The 24,560-nt window shown below is 37.9% G+C and overlaps 1 protein-coding gene across 3 annotated transcripts in view; it reads right to left on the bottom strand.

The window, feature by feature from the left end:
* The window catches only part of VPS41 (VPS41 subunit of HOPS complex), a 178,902-nt gene that overhangs the window by 12,592 nt on the left and 141,750 nt on the right, over positions 1 to 24,560 (bottom strand). For all 3 annotated transcript variants that reach the window (XM_012777598.2, XM_076006294.1, XM_076006295.1), the window contains 9 exons: positions 22,179 to 22,271; positions 15,967 to 16,094; positions 14,404 to 14,548; positions 12,472 to 12,513; positions 12,277 to 12,327; positions 9,836 to 9,973; positions 3,590 to 3,644; positions 2,061 to 2,201; positions 683 to 819 (listed from right to left, as the gene is read on the bottom strand). In XM_012777598.2, coding sequence (XP_012633052.1) covers positions 683 to 819; positions 2,061 to 2,201; positions 3,590 to 3,644; positions 9,836 to 9,973; positions 12,277 to 12,327; positions 12,472 to 12,513; positions 14,404 to 14,548; positions 15,967 to 16,094; positions 22,179 to 22,271 — 930 coding nt within the window. The remainder of the gene's footprint in view (positions 1 to 682; positions 820 to 2,060; positions 2,202 to 3,589; positions 3,645 to 9,835; positions 9,974 to 12,276; positions 12,328 to 12,471; positions 12,514 to 14,403; positions 14,549 to 15,966; positions 16,095 to 22,178; positions 22,272 to 24,560) is intronic.

The following is a 24,560-nucleotide window of genomic DNA, read 5'->3' as shown; positions in this document are numbered from 1 at the left end:
GAGAAAGAACAGTCTGGATTTTTAAGGAAATGTGTTTTAAACAGTTTTGAGTTCTACAGACACTACTGGCAGCCTGAAAAACAGTAATTGCTAGAGTCATTTTAAGGAAAAGATTAGGATGCTCTGTAATTAGCATATTAATTATTTATATGAAAATAACGGGTTCCATTGTTCTTATCACAAATTCTGAGTTAACAGGGATCATGAAATTGTACCATTCTAGAAAACAGACAAAAGGCTAAATAAATTCTATATTTTAACAAATTTTAGGCAACAGATTACTGAATGGCTTTAAGAAAAATTATTAAACTTTTTGAAAAGCATTTTTTTATTCCTCCAAATGGACACAATACTTATTTCTTCCTAAAAATGTTTGGGTGGACCAATCTAACAGGCGCTGTAACTACTTTCACACTCTCCTCAATTCCATGTTATATTAACCACACAAAAATAATGCTCAATAAGAGAAAATTTGGGTATAGCTAAAGAATCAGATAGCTTTCTTAAGGGGTGATGTTTCTAATTTCTTTCTTTGAATAATTTTCTAAATAACTAGACCTAAATAAAAGTTTACTCTCAAACTAAAGTTGTAAACTGATGTCTAACATAAACCCTAGAAATGTTTATCCAGTAGTGAATCAACTCATTCAGTGTGCTCATATATTCAAGAAAGGATACTTACTTGCAAATTGTAGTCCTGTAATATTTTAACCAAGGAGTCTCTCAAATTGGGAATCTCCATTCCTTCCTTAATACGATGAATTAGTAGAATCGGGTCAACATGCGTGCCAATGTTGTTTAACAAGCCAGTAATAAATGCTACAAAATACCACATAAAGCAATTAACAAACAAACAATGTTATAATGCAATTTTATTTGCATGTAATTTACACATAATGCAATTTAGACCAATAGTTATTTAAGAAATTATTTCCTTCAAAGTAAGTGTTAAAACCATTTGAATTTTTAAACTCTCAAGAACTAATCTTCAAAACTTTCAAGAATTTTCCTTAAGACATAAAGGAGAAACTAAATACAAAGTGCTTAAAAGCAGCAGAACAAATGATTACTTACCTTCAAAACAGTTTGCAGTGTCAAAGGGTTGCCACTAATACTGATTGAGAACTTACTATGGCTTAGCTATTCCACACTTTTCTCACTATTTTGAAATGTTGTGTTCCCATCTTACAAAGGGAAATGGGTGTGTAATTTGCCTCGAGTCACACAGCTGGCAGGTAATGAGCCCAAATTCAAACCCATGCCAGACCCAAGCTCATGATGTGTTCTATTATACCACTTTGCCTCTTAAGATCCTTAAACTACTACTTTATTACACTAACACTAGATTCCTTATATTTTCAAGGGGACAAAGTCATTAAAGTCAATTTCAGATTAAGGCAGTTAACAAACATAAAGCCTTTGAGGTGTTGGATTTTAAACCACTACTGCTAGTTATCTTTAAAAGAGGATCTGGGTTACTATTAGCTGACTGCTTTTGTTTTTTTCTTTCCAAAATGGGAGAACTAAAGCAAATGGTCAAGCTGAGGGTCAACAAATGCAAACTTCTTGTGCTGCACTAATAAAACAGGGCAAGAAAGAGAGACTAAATACTATAATACAAACATTCACATACAGTCAACGTCTAGTAACAGTTATATGGTTCCATAAAGAGACTGTTAAGGTCTACACTTTCAAAAATAAATGCTCCTGTATACAGAGTAAAAACAAAAACAAAACCAAGATCAAGCCAACACAACCCAGATGACATTTATTCAATTTGGTTGCAGAAGGTAAAATACGCCTCATGGGGACACAGTTACCATACTGTGTAGGCACCTGTTCTTTATCACATTCAGGTAATGCACAGTGATGGGGTTGCAGGCATCCCAGCTCAGGAGGAGTATTGGAAATCGTTACCACACAGCTGGCCTGTTTTTATTGTAGACACGCTGTCATATTTTTAACCCAACGTATCTTAAGACAATTCTTACTCTAGACATAAACATAACAGGCTATACTGAGAGAAAAAAGCTACAATCACAGATGGCTTTTGTGCTTACGTGGTTTGTCGATGGAATATAAAATCAGATCCTCCCACAGTTCTCCATCATCTTGCTCCTTGGCAAATTCGATTGCTTTATCAACATCATGTAATTCCTCCATAATCATCTTTAGGGCACTTCGGCTATTACCCATTCGGCCTAGGTGGGGTGAGGATGTGACAACAAGTGCATTTAGAATATTTAAAGAAAAACATTTTTAAAAGAAATAGCATCTCTTAATTTGTTCACACAGTTTGAAAGCTAAGACAAAAACATTTTCTCATGTGACATCAGCATTTACTATCTATAACACAGCAAAACAAATAATGCCTATTTGCTGCTCATTTACTCTGTGCTGAGTACTCACTTAAGGGCTTCACATGAATTACATCATTTTATCATCACTATAATCCTATGAAGTATGTTCTACTCATATTCCTACTCTGTAGAAGAGGAAAAAGAAATGTTAGCAACGTGCTAAGATCATACAGCTACTAAATAGTACAGCAGGAATTTCAAGCCAGGTCTGTCAGACCCTGACTTCCTTCTGACAGACCTGTGTATTTTTTGGAGGTCAATACCTTCACATTCAGCCACAATTGGGACTTAAAGTCATTCTGCCTCATGAGGTGGCCTTGCATATTGCTATTCTGGTACACCTGTGCCAAGTGCAAACTCAGTTTTCAGAGTGCTGCCTGGTTTTCTTCTCTTTCTAGTTCAGGGAAAAGCCTTTCAATAACTGATGAGATGAAAGTATTTACCAACTATGCTTCTATTAATTATCTTATGTGTTTTGCTCATTAAAATGCTCATTGGCATTTTAATAGTTTGAACAATTTCCATGAGTTTTTAATACAGTACATGCAGAAAGCCTTACTCAGCGGAGGGACAGCGACTGTCTGGCTGTGCTATCACGCTCACCCCTGTCCCCTGCCTGTGCAGGAACTAATGAAGGATCTCTAGTCGTCCTCACTGTGAGTGGCCATTATCAACTGATGACAGCTGGCTTGTGAATAAAATGATACTCCACTTGATAGCCCTTCTGTAGCATTTTGTTTTTCTTGCAAGTATTAGTCCCACAGTTTGTATCTTTTAAACACAGTTATAACCTTTTAAATGTATATAGGATTTTAAAGTTTTTATACATTATTTCAATGGCATTTGTTAAACCAGGGGTCCTCAAGCTTTTTAAACAGGGGCCAGTTCACTGTCCCTCAGACTGCTGGAGAGTACACACTGTGGGCCCAGACGAGTCGGCTGCTAAGCAGGACAGGCAGCTGCGGCAAAAACACCCAGCCAGCGGGATAAACGTCCTAGGCAGGCGGCATGTGGCCCTGGGGCTGTAGTTTGAGGATGCTTGTGTTAAACCATTCTTCCTTATTTACTGTGCTGTGAAGTCTATTTTTAAATATTAAATTCTGGTACAAAATAGGCTCGAACTTCTGTGTTACTTTGGTCTAAAACCTACGTCCTTTCTTACACAATTTGCAACGTGTTATCATCCCATTTCTTAGCTTATGGCGACCAAAATGAAAAAAGCCACTTACTCAGAAGATAAACTGTTTCTTCCACAAAGTTCCTCTGTTGACAGATCTCAAGGGCCTTCAATTAAAGCAGGGTAAAAAAATGTTACTATGGGCTACCAAATGAGAATAAATATCAACAAAGTCACTTAACAAACTTGAAAGAATTTTTCTACTGCCATATTTGTTTTTTGTTTTTTGTTTTTTTCCAGACAGAGTCTCACTCTGTTGCCGGGGCCAGAGTGCCATGATGTCAGCCTAGCTCACAGCAACCTCAAACTCCTGGGCTTAAGTGATCCTCCTTTCTCAGCCTCCTGAGTAGCTGGGACTACAGGCATGTGTCACCATATTCGGCTAATTTTTTCTATGTATTTTTAGTTGTCTGGCTAATTTCTATTTTTTTTAGTACAGACGGGGTCTTGCTCTTGCTCAGGCTGGCTTCGAACTCCTGAGCTCAAGCGACTGTTTGTTTATTTATTTATTTTTTAGCAGTCACTTTTTAACCAAACCACTGTCTTTCTTTAGAAACAAAGCAAGCAGAAAACAAATCTCTTTAGGACTTACTGGTGGCTGTACTCACAGTTACCTCTCAGGGAGGTATTGGGCTCTACACAATTTAGTTGAAAACATATTTGAAGCAGAACATTCCATGAGCAAAGGCAGAAAACAACACCATGATGCTAAAATAAAGAATCTTTCCCACCAGGCATTCTCTCTTTATGTTACTTTAGATTTCTTCATAGTATTGCTTCCTACCAAATCTATGGTCATTTATTTAAGTTGTTTCCTTCTCCTAGAACGTAAGGAATGTTTTTCATTGTTGCATTATTGAGCAACATGCTCAGTAAACACCTGTTACATCAATGAATGGATGGATGAATGAATGAATATACTGGGAATATTTCTATTGCCAGCTCACAGGGTTTCAAAGAGAACTTTGCTCAAGGATTTGCCTAAAACGAGAGGGAAAAAAGCACACTTGATGATCAAGAAGGATCAAAAAAGGAGCAACTACGCAGGTGACAGCATTTCCGTGGGTATAAAAAAACCCAAAATACTACGTGTTGATAAATAACGCAATCATTCTAAATTAATTGGAACACATTTACTATATTCTCTGTGCTCAGTGCTAGAGGGTCAGGTTGGATAGAGATGCAAACATGATAATAATAAAAATGTCAATGATGATGACACATAAAAGGAGAACAAAGAAAAAAATAAAAGAGGCTTAGCAGGAGTGGAAGCAGCATGAGTCCACCCCTGGGAGATCTGTGTCCAGGGAGGGTGACAGAGATGTGACAATACAATATTCCACGATCAGGGGAAGATGAAAAAAGGGCCATATGCATAGAGAAGGGGCACTGTGGTCCTCTTATGAAAAGCTTCACAGAAGAGGTGGCATCTCAACTGTGTATAGTAAAATCAATGACCAGCAGGAAACCTTATCTCATACCCCCCTACATAAGCTTCCTGGCGTGCTGCTCCACTTAGACTTAAAGTAGAGAATCTGTACCACAACCACCAAGGCATCCAAGACCTAGTCCTGCCTTCCTGTGCGGACTGCCCTTCCTCTGCTCATCTTTTCATTGCATCCCTTTTCCTAAAAATGCTCCTCTCACTTCCCACTCTCCACTCCTGGCAAAGACTTCAGCCAAATATTCGCTTGGACTTCATGACTGGTCAGATCCCAGGAACTTTCTGCAGTTGAACCCTGCACATGGCTTACCAACACTTTCTCAGAGTTGCAATCAACTACTCATCTGATGATTTATTTGATTTCCCTCTGCTGAGACCATGTGCACTCTAAGCCCTGTGCTTTTCACAATGCCTGGCCCAAAGTAGGTGTGCAATAAATATTTTTAAAATAAATGAGCAGGTAGAAAAGGTTTTAGGAGAAGATTATTGAATTTCATATTTAGAAACAACCAGCCAAGGTTGTTTTAAAAACAAGGACCAAGGAGTTAAAAAGGACAGCTCAAGTTAATTAGCTCTTTTGGCTCAATGATCTTTCTTGGGAAATAACAGCAGGAGCTAGTTTTGATATTTTGACTTAAAATTTCTCTGTAGGCTATATATTTTAAATCAGTGTCTCTGGTTACCAGATAAACGGCAGAAAAAACCTGATCATACAGATCAATATAGCAAAAAAGAAAAAGAAAACATAAAAAAGGAAAAAAATCCCAAATATCACCTTACTTTAGAATTGCAATGAAACTAGGATGGCGTTTTAGAGCACAAACAGTATTTAAATAAGAAAATGAGAATAACTGAAGGTCACAATGAGGCGGAAATGCTTTGATGACTCACAAGACTCCCTTAAAAATTAGGTGGCAGAGAGAGCTAGTTGTTCCCTAGCCCCCACTATCCCTCTCCCATTTCTTTCATAGTAACAAGATTTTAGTTTGATATGTGACTGCCCAGAATTAAAAAGCAAAACATAACAAAAAAACTTTCCAGCCTCCACAGTGGTAGGGGAACCACATGACTAACGCCCACCACAGAGCTGAAGAAGAATGCAAAGTGGCAACTTCTGGAAGTTTGAAGCCACTGTGTGTGAACCTTTAGATTCCTTATTTGTAGTCCTTTCATCCAATTTGCTGCTGGAAATGTGGGCAGCAGCACCTCATATCACAAGGTCAAGTTTATGCAAGGTGGAGGACAAGAGAAAAGAGCCCTGGTCTCTGACTGAGTGGCATGCCAGACCCAGCAGGGCCACTACAGCAGGACTTCTATGTGACAGAAAACTAAACTGCTACTCTGTTTAAGCCGTGATTATTTTGGGATTTTCATCACTCATACCAGAATCGAATCCTAGTTAATACCTAGAAAATCCTCATTTGTTTTGATTAAAAGCATGGTTTACTTATTCCTATAATGTCTCTCCCATTAATCATCGCTATAAACAATGAAACTTTCTTACCAACTCTTCACTCTTATGCAGTGATACTAATGCAGAAACGAGAAACACACTGGAGAAGTTAAACAGGAAGGGAAAAAAAATCTAAAGTCAGAGAACCTGGGACTATTCTAAGAAAAAAAAATCATTAAGAAATTTAGTGCCTAGATTTGTGCTGGGGCTGTTGATACAGATAGAATAACAGTTTACAGTGAAGTGAGACTGTGTCTCACTTCACTGAGAAACAACATTGTCATACAACTGAATTGGCAGAATGTTTAGAGAAAAATAGTCGGAATAATGGTGATTATTTATACTACTTAAAATAGTTTATTACTAAAAAGTAGCTATGAATCAATTTTGTACTTGGAAATTCACTTACATTTTAAAGTACGACTCAAAAATTTCAAACAGAACCATCCCCTCTTCCCATGCATATGAGAATGCTTGAGAACCTGCTTGTCTCAAACCACAAACAGAGTTTGCAGTTTGAAAACTCACCTGAGTTGTCCAATAGACAAGAGAGTAGCCATTGGCTTTAAGTTGCTATGTAAATTTAAATTGATTAAAATGAAATTAAAATTCAGATCCTTGGTAGCAATAGCCACATTTCAAATACTCAACTGCAAAATGTGGCTAGTGGCTACCATGTTGGTCATAGTAGATCATGAAATATCTTCATCACTGTGGAACATTCTACCGGACAGTGATGCTGTAGGTTTTTGTATATGCTATCAAAAATAAAAATGTATACTGGAAAAAATGTCTAGAGGAATTCTGAAGTTAAGAATGGTCTGGAATGCAAGAAGATATCTATTACCAAGTTCAAAGATAACGTGAATCTCTAAAACTTTAATTTCAGAGATTTTTAAATGTTTTATGACTAGTTTCTAATGTATCTTAAATCATCATCTTTGCATAAATAAGAAAGTAGAGACTCTAGAAACCTCTAGAAATTATATGTATAAAAATAAAGTATTTCTAGTTCATAAAACTTTCTGATTATTGATACAAATGAAGCCTAAAAGCATATTTCCTTATTTTAGACTTTTGAATGTTCCTGGACCATGGTGCACCCTCTAGAGGAAAGAGCAGGGAAACTAAGATTTTTTTTAAAGCAGAGACAAACACAAACACACAGACACAATTATACATGGAAAAGGAGAACAGTAGTAAAAATAAAAGTCAAAAGAGAATAATTGTAGAACTTGAGTGAAAATGATGAGAAAATAATTCTCTTCCTGATTTAGTACAAAGGTAAGGAAGTGACAAGTAAACATAAAAGAAATCAGTTTCTAAGATTAAGTGTATACATAGTTCTTATTTTTAAGGAAAAAGGAAAGAGAGTCTGCATGAGTTAATAAGTCATGAATACCTCCTCTAAGACAGTCTTGGGTACCTGAACAGGGCAGAGTATTATTATTTTTTTTTTGTAAATATACATATTTCCACAATAGATCTTGATAACCAGATGATCTCTTACGAAGAAGTCTCCAAGGGTCTGTGATGTTCTCCTGCTTCCCTACTGGCTAGAGCAGGGTGTCTTCTGTTGAGCACTACTAGACCAGAACACTTTAAACTGGATAGGCTGAAAGTGGGGGAGGAACGTGAATAGCTGGGTAGCACCTCTGCACTTGTGCTTAGCGAATGAGAAGAATGAGCCCAGTATGGCTGTAAATCACTATGTGCGTGGCTCTGTATGAGTCAACTGGAGACTTCTAGAGAAGTCACATCCTCTCTGCAAACATAGGACATTTCCTTAAAAAGTGAGATATGAATGAAGGAGCACTGCTAAAAGACAAGATTCTCACTCTATTACTAGATTATAAGGTCCTACAGTGAGAGAAGAGAACATCTGCATTTATTTTTAGAGTAAGATGATGCATTTCCAAATTTATTCTTCAGAAAACGTTTTTGCGCTCTAAATATAAAATGTTAAAGGTTTTTTATAAGTTAATACACAGGGGCAAGATATTTTTTTCATTAACTGTAGACATTAAAAATCCACTGAGCTGAAATTGCTTTGCGGTAAATCTCATACATTTAATACTGATCATTATGGGCTGAAGAAGTAATTATAAAATTTGTACATGTGCATAAACTGTGTTATCAATCAACTTCTTTATACATATCGCTTATGGGTCAGACGTGTTTCTTTAAAATTTTGTTTATAAACATAGCTGAGTAACAAGTATTTATCTGGCTATCCGAATTTAGTAAGACATTTATACATGCCAGATAGCATTAGATTTCAAGAACCATGGGAAATAGTGCTGTTGGCCTTAAGACTGCCCAGTTGTAAGCCCATACATAGTATTACAGTTTATTTTAAAACAGCAGTCTCATAGAACTTACTGGTCCATAATTAGCCCTAACTGAGACCTTGTATATGTTTAGTTTATTCATTCGCTCACTCATGATGCAACAGATATTTAGTAAATGTCTAATGTGTGCCAGGTACTAGGCTTATTAAAATGAGTAAGATAAACTCCTTGTTTCTGAGGAATTTACAGAAGAGTGAGAAAGAGAGACTAGAAAACAGTTATTATAATGGAATGGAATGTGCCAGAGAAATGCGGAAATACAAAAGGCAGATATTTAAAGCAGACAAAGCCAGGGTGGGGGGCGGTGTGTCTGTAATCCTAGCACTTAGGGAGGCTGAGGTGAGAGGATTGCTTGAGGCCAGGAGTACAATACCAACCCAGGCAACATACGGAGACCCTCTTTCTACAAAAATGAAAAAAAAAATTAGCCGGGGATGGTAGTGTATACCTGTAATCCCAGCTACTCAGGGGGCTGAGGCAGGAGGATCCCTTGAGCCCAGGAGTTCGGCTGCAGTGAACTATGACTACACCACTGAACTCCAGCCTGGGCAACAGAATGAGACCAAGAAAGAAAGAGAAGAAAAAAGAAAGAAAGAAAAGCAAGGAAGCAAGCAGACAGTGTTATAGCTTAGGACCTAAGCTATAATCAAGGTTTATCAACCAGATTCCTGACTGTAGCAATTGATTCTGGCTTTGGACAGTATGCCTTCCTCCCAGGCTCTAACACAGAGGTGCCACTCTGATCTTGGGAAACGGCAAATCCTGCTATCAGTTTTGCTTGATAGCTGATTGAGTCCTAGACCCTGGATTAAACTTTTCTTCCAATTACATCTGTCACAAAAATGCTTGTGCTTCTCACCAAAATCTAATCCAACAAGACCTCTTTTTCTCATCAGAATGTCCTGGCAAAACCTACTGTTTTGGGAGCAACAGTCTTTACCTTAGCTGGGGATGGATGAGCAGAGATAGGGAAAGAAGAACAACAAACAGCTTATCAACAATGACAACCTCTTTACCTGAAGTACACAAGTCAGGGAGCCTGTGCCTTACCTTTTCAAGCGGGCAGTGGGTACTATCTCGGAGAAAGGGAAGCAAGTTTGGTCGATCATATTCAGCATAAAGACTGATCTGTTTTTCATGGTAGCGCTGCCCCTTATGATGGTCTCTCTTGAAAAGCTTATGCAAATACTAAAAGGAACAAAGAATAGTCCATGAATATTAAGATAAAAAAAAGCAATACCCGGGCAGCATTGCTACTTTAGTTCTAAACAGCTCCCACAGAGAGGCTGGGGGAGAAGAAGTCCTTAGGAAAAATCTCTAGGTGATGGAGGAGTGGAAAACAGAATCTCTCTGGGAAGGCAGGACTGTGACTCAGTTTCTTTATCTGCAAAAATCTCATTGGGTTGTTTTGAGAATTAAACAAGTTGCCATTTGTAAACCACTGGGAACCATGCCTGGCATATAACTAAGCACTACAGAAATATTGATTATAATTGTTAATATTGTCACCATCATCTGCTTTGGCTAAGAAACAAGATGATTGATTAGTGGTTCTCCTAGATTATAAAAATTCTCTTCTATAAAAGGGGGTAGAGTCATGGGTTTAGCATTTGTTCTTCAAAATTCAAGTAGCAGGTGTTAAATTAATTCTCATACATTCCACATTCTCTTCTTTGTTGAGTCTTGAAATGCTGCCTATACTGGTGACATCAAAAACAAAAATAAAAACTAAAAATAAAGAATACAGGTGTTCTGAACCAATTTTCAAAATTGATTCATTACCCTACCTGTCTGAAAAAGTTAATGGACTTCAAAGGAAGTAAGTAATTGACTTTCTACTCACAGGAAAGATGATCAATATCATACTCAGATGTTAGAAAACAGTGTTCAATGTTTAATGTTCAATGTAAACAAAACCCTCACAACCTACTGAGGGCAGGAAGACTTAATCATACTGAACACATAAAGTGCACTCACACCTTGAGTGGCTGTATCCAAGTGGATTGGTTCATAATAAACACAGGGCCTCGGTGTGCCCCTGAAGCTGTGATTGTAAATGAGTGAGCTGATGATGTTTGATATTTGCTGTTGTACACAGCCACAAACAAGCCTGACCATCACATATGCACCTTAAAGAACCCCTGTGCAGCTAACTGTTCACATATCCCTAAGGCAAGACAGAGAGGCAGGAGCAGCGAGACTGGACTCATCTGCCAGGCCGAGGTGCAATGAAGACCCCCACCAGTCTACTGGCACTGGGGTCAGTGTGTGAGCTGGGATACACGGTGCTGTTCCCCAGAGCACAAACAAGACAGGGAGGCTCTGTCACCTCTGCCGAGTCAAATTTATATAGATGATACACTGCCTGGGCAGGGAAGATGAGCCATTTCAGTGCGGGATCTGCCACCATCTCACCATTAAACTGATTACACCGTCACACAGATAGCTACTGCCTATAATCCTGTCTCGTGGCTTAAGTAGGTCAGAAATCACTGCTTTATAAATGAAAGGTGGCCAGCAGTGTGAAGCCTTGCTTGGGTAAGCAGATAATCTTGAGATTTCTAATCATGGCGATATAGCAATAGCATCTGCACAGCAAAAGAATAAAAAAGTGCCTCACATTCCTATCCTTGAGTATTCAAAAGCTTCAATGTATAAAACTGAATTTTGAATAAAACACTTTATTCCCTGAGCCTCCTCTTGGGGTGCAAAGAGATAGGCAAAGACACAAGTATTCATTGTATCTGATACCCACAGTCCTACTGGTGTAATCCCTGTCTACTGAAGCCTTTTCTTGCATAAATTTTACAGGACATAGAAAACATCTACTCCTACTTTATTCCCATGATTATACAAAGCAAAGAATCAAAGGAGCCCCCAAGAAAATCTAGAATAGTGGGCCTTAGTAGCACAACCACCAAGACTGCACGAGAGAAGTGAGATTAGCTATTGCCAGGGTGAGGAACAAAAAAAAAAAAAAAAAAAAAAAAGAGGCTCTACTTATTTTTTTATCACTCTGTAGTCCTAAACCCAGACGAATGTATGGTATTTCCTTGACAGGAGAACTTGGTATCTGCAGAGCACTACTATCTTTGCTGTAATTTATGCCATGATTGTACTTAATGGTAACTACGGGGGGTGGGGGGGGTGCTTACTCTTAGGCACACTATAACACAAAAATATTCATTATAATTATATATATATAATTATAATATTATGTTATAGTTATATATAGATATATACATAATGTTTTTCCATCACAATTCAATTGTGAGTCAAAATGCAAGTGCCTGATCTGGAATTAATCCCTAACCTCAGATTCACAGTATACGTCACATTTTAATCATTAGCAAACATTGTTTGTGGTCAAACCTCCAATCTGAGTATTCACCTCCTTGAAGAGTTCACTGCAGTATCCTCACACCAGTACTGCAGGGTGATTCATCCACCAACCAATCAAAAGGGCAAAAGAAGGAGACTGCCATGCTTACCACGTGCTGCAACTCCGGTCTGTCTTCTAATTCTTCCACCACCTTTTTAATCTAGGGAAAAAGAAGAGTTTAAATGTGGAGTTATGAGGACATAAACACAGCTGCCAAATTATCTGATAAACATCTTTCTTCTTTATGGCTACAGTAGTCCCAAACATTCATCTGATAACACACATAAAAACAAAAAGCACTCACTGAAATTTTATCTTCATTGTCCAAAAGCATGTCAACAGCTTTCTGAAACATAAAAAAATAGCCAGTCATTGAAATCTGCTATTTAAGAAGACTAAACGCAATGCCATGCATATGCTACCACAGTCAAAGGTAGAGAGCTCATTTTCTATACTTAAAGAGGCCCTTAGCTTTACAATGGCCCTTATGTAATAAAACGATATTTGTAAAGAAATGAATTTTCAAATGTGTCTCAGTCTGAGGCCTATGTGTTTTGCATACTGCTAAAATGGTGCCTGGCTATAACTTAGCAAACACAAAACAATCTGACTATATGTATTTAGGCCCCTTGACGTCTCAGATATCTTCACAAGTTCTCACGTGACTCTCAGTAGTTATGGAGAGCATCTCTTTATCAGTACCATGAAAACGAGCTTCCCTTTTATACCTACAACTTGACCAAGCTGTCCTCTGAGATTTCACAGACATAAGGAGCTGGTCCTTATATGGAGAAGGGGACAAGAGCCAGGAAAGGAATGAGACACCTGAAGTTTCACAATGATATGAAGCTCATGGACTTTTAGAACTTACTTTAACCACTTTTACCATTCAGGAACACAAATTAGATAGTTTATGACAAGAGGTAGTGGGAAGACAGCCCACCAGGCTGAGGCTCACACAGAACACCTGGGTCCTGCTTGCAACTTGCTGCCTCCCAGCTGTCTGCTCCACACTTGCTGTGGGAGTAGAGTATCCCTAGGTCTCTTCTAATCAGAAAACTCTGATTCCTTACCTTTCGTTCATACTCTTGAATAGCAATTAGTTTTAGCTCATTCATCTTTTCTTCCACAGCTACACATGCAAAAACTAAGCTCTGGAGACACATGGTGGGGGCAAAGGGGAGGTTGGCATGAGGGACACTGAATATGAGGAAAATTTAATTAATTTTTGTATTAGCATCTCATCCTGTTAATCAACTTCTGCTACAGAAGCAGAGACTCTCTACAGGAACTTCCTTGAAACTACATAATTCTTTGTAGATTTGTAGTCTCTAAAAGACTTGACTCAGTATTTAAAAAAATGGGTTAAAGAACCTTTGAGAAAAAGAGGTAGATCTAGCTTCCATCTAAATTAAGTTTAAGTTTGTGGAGATTAATATAGCACGTAACACCCCTAAATACAGTAGAATATAATTGAAAAATGCATTAATCCTTTTGGAAACTTTAGGGTTCTACTCTTTGATTTATCTAAAATTTCTGTTTTTGGAATAAGAACAGTGTGTTTTATGAACCTTGTTATTACTATCACCAGCACTTGTAATTAGATTCCTTTTTTAGAACACACACAGAGTTTATACCACTTTACGTGAGCCACTGTGAGCTGTGGAGGCTAGAACCACTTATTAGTTAAGCAGCCCACTATTCAAATTTATCCTGTAATAAAATAACACATCCCACAACTCCTAGACCTGAGCAGCAACTGAGATCAATGGAAATCCCACATGCTGGATCTGTGAATGCCAAGAAATAAAATAGTAATAAGTGAATCAAAACATAAGTTCACTTATCTTTTCTAATTCTGGAGCATAGTCTAAGAGGGTTAAATGAGGATTAAAGCATATGCCTAATTTCTTTATTTCTATGAATTACATAAGTTGTTTTACCAAGAAATTGCTTTACATACACACACCTTTAAAAGTTCCACATTAATTTACATTAATTTCCACAGTAATTTACAATTACTTTTACAGAATAAGCACATCAAGGAAAGGATTCCTGAATGCCAACTACTAAAACAACTAATAAATCTAGTTAGGGTCAGATTCTTCCAAGCATGATCTGCATACAGCAAGCTATGTGACTGATTCACCAATCTAGCATTTGGATACATGTCTAATTACTAAAAATCTGGAATAGTAAAAATAATGTATCAGTATTAAAATAAAGAGTACATTACCTCTGAATCAAAATCCATTAATAAAACAATTTTATCCTTGATAGAACTGAAAAGATTATGCTTGTGAATCAACTGGAAAACGTCTTTATGTCTTAATGTTAAGTATATTTCCAGAGCATTGCCATAGTTTTTGTCATAGGTGTACCTGGTAACACAAAATTTTTTCATTAATATTCATCAACCACTCTATTTAACACACACACAGATCATGTTTCACAATATTAAAATGGAAATACTTGTTCAGAGAGAAAAGTTAACTTTATTTAGAAAAACGTTCCTTAGGATCTAACTATATCTGACCAATAAGTATGCCTTTCTCAGAATTTTCCTTTCCAATGAGTTTCCTCATTGAAACTTCAGAAAATTTACAATATCAAGTAATAAAAATTTTCTTCATTTGGGGCTCAGCCTCCTAAGTTTTACAGAAATCCATACATTCAAGAAACTATAGTCCATAATGAAGAAAATTCTCATTTTAGTAATAGAAAAATCAGTTAAAATTCCTACAATCGGTGTTCACCTGACAAATGGGTTATATTTCAAAAGCTTATTTGTAAGGAGGTTGTATAAAATTGAAATGTGCTTTTTTGTTGAAACAATGTTTTTCACTTTAAGTCCCTAAGCCAGCACCGGAAAGCCAGTTGAACTGAAATGACACCATTAGCCCACATGAACAGTGCCACAGGATCTAAGTGGCGTCTGGGACAATGCTTCCAAGAGAAAGTGATTAGTGTTCCAACTCAGAATGCCACGAACACGGCCTCCCCTGCGGAAAGTCTGATGCAGTCCTGGATTCTAGGCCATTTTGGTGTCCCTTTGATGGTTTTGGGCAAAAGAAGTGAGAAAATGGGAGAGGGGTGGTCCCAGGTGGTGGGGGTGCCAAGGAGAGTCTGACGTGGGGACGGTCTTCTTGGATAGACCTGCGGTACCATTCTTGTTTCCCGAGACCAAAGCTCCCTGACAGCATGAGTAGCTTCATCTACCTCTGTAGGACGGACATCCAGCACAAAGCCTGTGTCACTGCAAGAGCCCAATAAATGTGAAAAATACTAACCAAGCTGCCATTTTCTGAGCCCTGACTCAGTGTCAGGCACTGTGCTTAGTCCTCTCTTATGATATCTCATTTAAAGCTTAAAATTATTCCTTGAGTAATGGTTACCTGTGTGATCTTATAGATAAGGAATCTGACACTGGAGAGATTAACCAACTTGAAGATCCAAGAACAGAATCCAGAGCCTTGCTCACTGGGAAACTGTGATGCGTGAGTGGCCTGAAACCTGGCACCCCTCTGTTTCCTAACGACTGTTTCCTAATCACTCCCAGCTGCTGCGGCCTAGGGCTCCTCACCTCTGGGAAACAGACTACATTACAGTTGTATGGTTTCACTCCTTGTCCTTTCCTTCTGATTGTTCATGTGAAGTTTATGAAAAGTTTTTAGTAGGAGTAAATGAAGGAAAACAGTATAAAAGGCATCCTCCCCATTCAGAGTTTGCCAAATCTTAAAGTATAAAAACCTTTTCAGTGTAGATTGATGTGAAAAAAGCAGCACTAAAATATACTCACAATTCTGCCAGGGTTTTAAGCAGAGTCTTGTTCTGACTGTCTTTCTTCAGGTGATCCCGAACTGCTTGAACTATTACTGAATTGTTATACAGGTCCCCAGGCCACTCCCGGATCAATGTGGCAAAACCCTAAACAAAGGGGAAAAACAGAAAAAGAACACTCTTTCAATGGAATAATAATGGTGATATTGTGAAATGTGCACTTGGTCTTCTTTTTGCTCCCTGGTACACAACTCCTAAAATCCTTGGAACCATCAGAGTAGTAAGGCTGGCAGCCACCAGGGAGCTTCAGGCTGGAGGCTGGTCACAGGAAAGACTGAGGCAGGATTACAGGGCTGAACTTCTTAGCCCCAGCCCCCAACTTCCAGGGGGTGGAGAGGGTTCCCCCCCACACACACCAAGCAAGCAAACAGCTCTGCAATGGACATCAGCTGGGTGCTCTCTACTCGATTCCATTCTGACACTACCTGCCTGGAGATGGCTCAGATCCCACAGGCTGAGGGCTCAGGCCCACAAGACTGGCCCCATTTCATACTTGCCAATTGCGAATAATAGGTTATCACCTTTACTTCTGACTGGTCAGCTACAAACTGGGGTTCCCACAACACCCGCCCCTTTGGTTTGACTAATTTGCTAGAGCGGCTCACAGAACTCAGGAAAACACTTTCCCTACATTTACTGGTTTATTATAAAGAATATTATAAACGATACAGAAGGACAGCCAGGTGGAAGAAATGTACAGGACGAGATATGTGGGACGAGGCATGGAGCTTCCATGCCCTCTCTGGGCACACCACTCTCCAGGAACCTCTCTGAACCCAGTCCCTTTTGGATTTTAATGGAAGCTTCATTACATAAGCACGATTGATTAAATCACTGGCCACTGCTGATCGGCTTAACCTTCAGCTCCTCATGTTTTATATCTCAAAGTGTGGTGGCGCAGTTTACTTACTGACAGGGGCTCACAGGAGCATTCTGTGTTGGGAGGGTATAGTGACAGAAACTGAGTTTGATTTTTCCTATATCCTTAGAACGATCCAAATATTAATAGTTTACACAATGCTTAAAAGTAGTTACGTAACAGACCAAATAATTTTATGATTAAACCTTTGATCAATAAACATTTCACCAATTTTCAGCTTATGGATTTGAGGATAGTTAAGGGTAGCAGGTAGCATCACTGAGCAATAACCTCCATTTAACATTCAAGTAGGTAGTGCCATCTACTGCTGTTCTTATTTTCATGAAATGTACAACTAAGAAAGGTATCCTAATTCCTTCTATAAAGCACCACTACATAGACAGAGTTTAGGTTTGACTGGCTCCATCCTCATTTTGAACTAACTATAACATTTAGATGATATCGCTAAACATCTTACAGATATTATCCAAGTCAACTACTTTCCTCACCACCTTCCATGCACTTGAGGCCTGGGCTGCTGGCTATGCACTATGCAGTCAGCACAACTGTACACAGAGGCCCTGCTGGGGACAGGGCAGCTCCTGCAGTGAAACTGTCCAGCATTCTGTATCTTTAACAACTCTCCATCTTTGTCCTCCTTCCACTCTTGACTTCTAGCCCTTGTTTTATGTTGGGATTTATGACTTTGGCTCAAGTCTTATCCCCTAGTCCTTATCCTGGCTATATCTGGATCTCAAATTTTGTGGTTCGGACAGAAACCTTAGATCCCTTAATGTGATCCTATTTCCCTCCTACAACTGATTCTTGGCCAGTACCCTGCTCAGTCTCTGCCCTCCTGATTCTCAACTTGAGCCCCCAGGTTTTATAACTCAAAGTATGGTGGAGTAGTTTACTTACTGATCCTTGACAATCTTTAGGGAAAAAAATGTATTCAAAAGACAGCAGAGAGAAGTAAAAATGTCCATATCACTTAAAAAAATTAACATTATATAACTCTACTAATGCTTTAATGAACTATTCTGAATTTATTTAAATGATATATAGAAATAAAAATTGTCCGATAGAAGTTGTTTCTATAAAGCACCAGGATTTGGTAAGAAGAAAATCACAAAGGAATCAGGAATATAGTTTCCTTTAAAGTTCTACCGAATTTCTACTAAAGTAATCCCTAGGAAGGATGGTAAGAAACCAGACTAATAGATCTTTCACTTTCCATTTAAATTATAACCTTTTACATAATATTAGCATAATTGCAATTTTACTTTAGAGATTTGGGGAGGGAATTTAATTAGAACTTAAATTGTTCGTAGACCCAAAATGATACTTTGGATCAAGTTTCTGTTTTCTTACCACTGTGGAACATAAAAGACTCTGAAAAGATTTCCACCCAAATACTGGCAGCTTTCAGTAGCCCCTAGCCTAGGAATAAAATACTGTTCAGGGAAAGAAGAAAGCTTGGTCCCATTTTCTCTTCCCCTATCTATGGAACAGCTTCACAGTAATGCCAACTTCTAACACAAAATAAGACAAATGACCAGTAATATTGTGTGATAAAAGCATGATGACCCCACCATAAACTGAAATACACATTTATTACATTTCACATTGGGTTTCTCTAGGCTTAACTGTGTTTGTGTACCTTTGAATAAATGTGCTACCTAAGAAATATTGATAAAATCAACCCTGTGGTCATTATTATTAAAGGACATAGTCATCAGGGAGCTGTTATGATAGAATAAACAAAGTTATAGAACACCTCAGTATCCATTAAAGTAAAAGGTCAGAAAATATTCATTAAATGAAATGTCATAGAAATCTTCCCACTTTTAACATGCAAACATTTATCATTAATATTAAAGCTTAACTATTTAAAACAGCTGTTAGGTTGTAAATTAATAAGCAAAGCTATACGCATATTACTAGAAACCCCATACAAATAAGTTCTGAAGCATCATGACCTCCAAGAAAATCGTATCACTTCATAATTTTTAGGAACAAAAGAAAATCAACATGATAATCTTCCAGAGAACTACAGTTTGTTTTTTGTAATCTCACCTCTAGTGCTTCATTTAGGAGCACAAAATTTTCATCCACATACTATGTGATCAAAAGTGTTGTTACAGAACATTGCTATTTTATAAATTATGTGACAATTTAATTCAAAATTAAGCATTGAGAATAATGGAAGCGAAAATATCAAATATTTATAAGAGCTTATGAACTAAAAAGAAATTATTTACAGCCTCCTTAATAGTACTGACCAGGCAGATTCCTAAAACATGCAGGAAAAACATCTGCAAGCTCTATGGTTAAGTCAGGCTTATTCCTTTCAGTTTCAGTCAAAAGTCTTTCAGATATGAGTCAACAGGATAACTTTGATGATACATGATTTAAAACAGTTTCTTGAAAAAGAAAGAGTTGAATCATGTGAAATAACTGTAACAGAATCATAAAAACAAAATGTTTATGCTTAAATTACATTACTTTAAAAATAATATACTTTAGTGTTTCTAAATAAAGTTTGTACTTTTTTCATCATTTTCACAGAACACTCTCATAATTCTCTTTCCTTTGGGAAGATGTACAAAGATAGGACATTTATGATGGCCACTCTATGTACTGAGAACATACTGGAAACTAGTAAATCTTTCTTTGCTGAAGAAATCTTTTTCAGTAATTATGGCCAATAATGGTTTTTCTCTCTTTAGATGTCTTATAGAACAGACTGTTCTGCCTTACTTATTTTCTAGTTGCTTACCGCTTGTTAACATGGTCTGCCCAGTCGGCCTGGAAACCTGTTAAAAGCTAAGACTGTGTTTTTTGGTTTTTTTTTTCCCCCTTGGATCTATCTGAGCAGTCAGCCCAATTCTAGACAACAGAAGGTTCCAAATAAAGATATATTGAATTGAATTGAATTGAATAGGAAACGAATAGGAACCATGCCTCTAGTAGGCTGTCAGTGACAGAAACTATTACTATGAAATCTTTACACATCTAGAAAGGAACAGCTCTGTGCCACTAGAGTAGACTGGATTATGACACTGTAACACACACTAGTGAGAGAAGATGAAGAAACAAACCACCCTGGTTAGCATGTGCAATTACTTAAGAAATATTCTGTTCAAGTTTAATTCATGCTAAAGCACGTAGACCCTTCCTATGTTAAGAATACAGGCTTATACAAGTAAATAAACTATAGCATGATACACAGATTTGGATGCTTATGACTTATGTATCCAGGAACACTTGGTTGACAGTAACTGACCAAAAACTTAGGTTATTAGGGTAAAAGACCACTATTTTAAATATCTAAAGTCATCTAACAGTTAAAATGCAGTGTTTGCTGTATTACCCCTCCTTAAATTGAATTAGATATTGGTTTAAAAAGTATGTTAACAAGGTGCTTTGTACTTCAGCATTTAGGAGTTCATTTTCTCAATCCCCTTCTAGTCTGATTGCCTATTTCCTATTTCCACATATTAACCTTTTGCAAGCCATCTCATATTCCTGTTGGAAAAAGACAGGTTGTAAATCATCACAACACCAAAATATAAGGCGGCAATGACAATGCTTCATGTTATGAAGAATCAAAGTGAAAAATCGTTGATGGGTTAAGCCCCCAACTTTCAAAGGAGTGGAAGACGTTGCTACTTCCATGAAAGACCACAGAGATTGGGCAGACGCTGGAAAACAGCAGCTGAGGTCCAACATGTTACATCTCCTGGTTTCCTGGATCCTTCCAGCATGGGTCACAGTTTGAGAAAGAGCTCACCAGCCTTTTCTAGAACCTGCTCAATAGAAACCCTGTGGTTTTCTCTGGACAGAGGGGAAGAAGGCGGAGTCTCAGCAACACTTTGGTCATAGCTTTATTAGAGCACCTAGCATATTATACAGTAATTCACCTGTTTATATCAGAGTTTCTCAACCTCAGGCTACTGACAATTGAGGACAGATCATTCATTGCAGGGGGCTGTCCTGTGCATCGTAGGACATTTAGCAGCATCCTGACACTGCCCACTAAATGTCAGTATGATCAACTTGCCAGCCCCAACAGCCAAACATGTCTCTAGATGTTGCCAAATGTTCCCTTGGGGGGAAAAATCAGCTCCAGCTGAGAACCACTGGTTTACATGCTTGGTTATGACTTAGAATATGAACTATCAACTGAATGGGCATCACTCCACTTGTATTTGTATGCCTATGCTTATCTAGCACATTCCCAGAATACGGTAGGCACTACACAGATGTTTTTCTGAATAAATGAGTGCTAAATGAACAAATGTTAAAAATTATAGTCCTGCTGGGTGCTTGCAACATTAAATTTAAATTCAAATCATGCATGACTATTTACTAAATGTATGGCTTAGACAATTTCATTAGTCTTTGGTTTTCTCATCTGCTAAACTAGGACATTACTACTTACAGTGTTGGAAGTATAAAATTGCAATATGCATATAAAAAGTACAGAGTGTATAGTACACAAATAACATATGTACTGCTTTCTCTTTAATAAGCAAACAGAGAATTTCTAATGCGCTTTGCCAATCCTGTTCTCTAATTTCTCTTTAATTCTCCTTTGGTCAACTTAGTTCTGAAGCTCAGGGTTTAAAAGTTTCTGAATTCTTTAGGAGTAGGGCAAGCACTAACAGCAGTTGCTATTCTATTTATGAAATCCATAAAAGAGTACTTAGCCCTTTTTCTTTAGATCTAGCAAGCAGCTAACTTTAAAAATTCTTTAAAATGTACATGGAGTAGGTGTTTTCACTGTCTACATAAACATTAGTTATCATCAGAGTTTATCTACCTCAGTTTCATCTACCACATGCAAAGTACAAATTTGTTTCCTTTAAAAACCAATTGCTCGGCCGGGCGCTGTGGCTCACGCCTGTAATCCTAGCTCTTGGGAGGCCGAGGCGGGCGGATTGCTCAAGGTCAGGAGTTCAAAACCAGCCTGAGCAAGAGCGAGACCCCGTCTCTACTATAAATAGAAAGAAATTAATTGGCCAACTGATATATATATAAAAAAATTAGCCGGGCATGGTGGCGCATGCCTGTAGTCCCAGCTACCCAGGAGGCTGAGGCAGTAGGATCACTCGAGCCCAGGAGTTTGAGGTTGCTGTGAGCTAGGCTGACGCCACGGCACTCACTCTAGCCTGGACAACAAAGCGAGACTCTGTCTCAAAAAAAAAAAAAAAAAAAAACCAATTGCTCTTGCTCCACTGTATTATTGTCTTGATTCTTAACATTTCCCATCGAGAACAAGTAATTATGACCATGTCGGAATTCTGTACCTCATAATCACTTTCCAAAAATTCATGTAAGATCATTTCATAGATGAGTGGTTTCAGAACTGGATCCCCTCTTGGCAAATAAGGACTAATAGCCTAGGGAAGGGAAAGGGAAAAAACAATCCTTTAAAAAGTGGCAAAACAAAACTATTCCAATTATGCAAAAACCACAAAAGTATATTTTTACTTTATAAATTTAAGGCAACAGAGTACTTTGGAAAATTATTCTGAAGAGAAAAGATTCAAAGGCATATTACTTTCTAACAATAAATTATATTTTCAAAAGTATATACACATGCATTATGTATGAATGAATAAAAAAATTGTCTAGATTAACCTTTATCTCTGTTCTTTCTGATGAATTAATGAAAATCTAAATAATAGGAAGGAGAAGGTCATAGAGATTATAAAGGTCAATTTGTTAAGTAATCAAGCAGTATAGGTCATCTATTCATCTTTCTTCCTTAAATTAGAGTATATCAACCTTTAACAATTCATAATCATCTTTGACATTAGGAAAAATAAATCTTGTATTCTTCAGATATTTTCAGTGCTGTGTTAAAAGTCAAATTTCCAAATACTGTTCAATGACCCTATAGTGCCCTATACACCATAGCTTTGTAATGGGGACATGGAGCTGCAGTCACTATCCCCAAGGAGCTCACAGCCCCAGAAGGAAGATAAGTAGACATTAAAACAAGTAATAATGATATGTGGTATTATAAGAGAGGGTTAAAAAAGCACTGTGGCAACAGAGGAGAATCTTGCCTCCTAAAGCCCTAGGTTTATCAGGCAAAGAAAGGGGGGGAAGGACATCTGGCAGGAGAACAACATGAACAAAGGCATGGAGCCCTGAACATGCACTTGTGTGCAGCGAGGTCCAAGGGGTCCAGAGATGTGAGATGGTGGGGGGTGGGGGCGTGTGGCTGAAAGGGAGATGAGGGTAGAGAGGAAGGGGTGCTTGGGTCATGACAGGAATTCCAGTTTGATTCAATAGTCAGGAGGGAAGCAATACATATTAGGGAGGTAAGAGTCATATTTTGCTTTTTTTTTCATTTGTTTGTTTTGAGACAGAGTCTTGCTCTGTTGTCCTGACTAAAGTGTAGTGGCTGGATCACAGCTCACTGCAACTTTAAACTCCTGACCTCAAGAGATCCTCCTGTCTTGGCCCCCCAGAATGTTAGGATTACAGGCTTGAGCCACACAGCCCAGCCTCCAGATTTGTCATTGTTTTTTTTTTGAAACAGAGTCTTGCTCTATTGCCCAGGTTACAGTGCAGTGGTGTCTTCACAGCTCACTTCAACCTCAAACTCCTGGGCTCAACCCATCCTCTCACTTCAGCCTTCAGAGTAGCTGGAACTACAGGTGAGAGCTTCCACACCTGGCTAGATTTGGTTCTTTAAGCACCTAAATTTGGGCTAAGGTTGCTGGCAGATCTATCAGAAAGCACTCGCAATGGCTTGGGCAAGGATTAAAGCAGTGGTACCAGAGGGGAAGAGGAGAGGCCCATTTGGTATTGGTGTGGCAAAACCGACAAGAGGTGGAGATTAAATATTATAGAAGGAAGGAGTGAGCAAGATGTTCTCATCAAGAGCAGTGGATTTAAGCTATTAAGCATTGGGGAATGGGTATATTGTCTGTCATAAACACAGACTGAAAGCAGAAGGGCCAAATTTGTGAAAGAAATGCATTTATAATAATTTGAGTTATCACTATCAGGCATATATACAAGGAGAAAGGACCATCACAATTCAAAACAGAGGTCTGTGTCATGGAGCCATCGAGGTAAATGGAGCTGCAAGACTGGATGAAATCCTCCTACAGGGAGAGCCCAGTGGCCCCAGTAAGAAGTGTCATTGTGGCCTTAAGGGAAGAGTAACATTAATGGGGCAAACCTAGGAGAAGTCACAGAGCTCACTAGCCAAGTACCTGGGAAGTTTTGAAAGCATATTTGTAACTCCAAGACAGCATTCAAAAGGCCCACAAATACTGAAAATTCTAAAAAAATGCTTCAAACAAACAATACTTTATTGATTTGGATATTGTACACTAAGGTGAAATATTTGGAAAAAATAAAACAACAAAATTATTCATTGGAGCCAAGTGGTCAAATTTTTCTGTCTGGCTTCCAGAAGGTAAAATATTATTTGAAAAATACATTAATTCTTTAACAAATTTTTAAAAAGTTTCATGTTTTACAATCTATTAGATAAGATTATATCTGTTTTCAAAAGTTATTAAAAAGAACATGAAAACTTCATCTAAACACAGAACTGGGAAAAGATAAGAAAGTGAAAACATCATATGTTTAATATATAATATTACAATGCTATAACATACAATATATATTACATATGCATATACTTTTTACACTAGGTTTATATT

This window comes from Microcebus murinus, chromosome 9, assembly GCF_040939455.1.
Source record: "Microcebus murinus isolate Inina chromosome 9, M.murinus_Inina_mat1.0, whole genome shotgun sequence".
Lineage (NCBI taxonomy): Eukaryota > Metazoa > Chordata > Mammalia > Primates > Cheirogaleidae > Microcebus > Microcebus murinus.
This window is presented reverse-complemented; position numbering and strand designations above follow the sequence as displayed.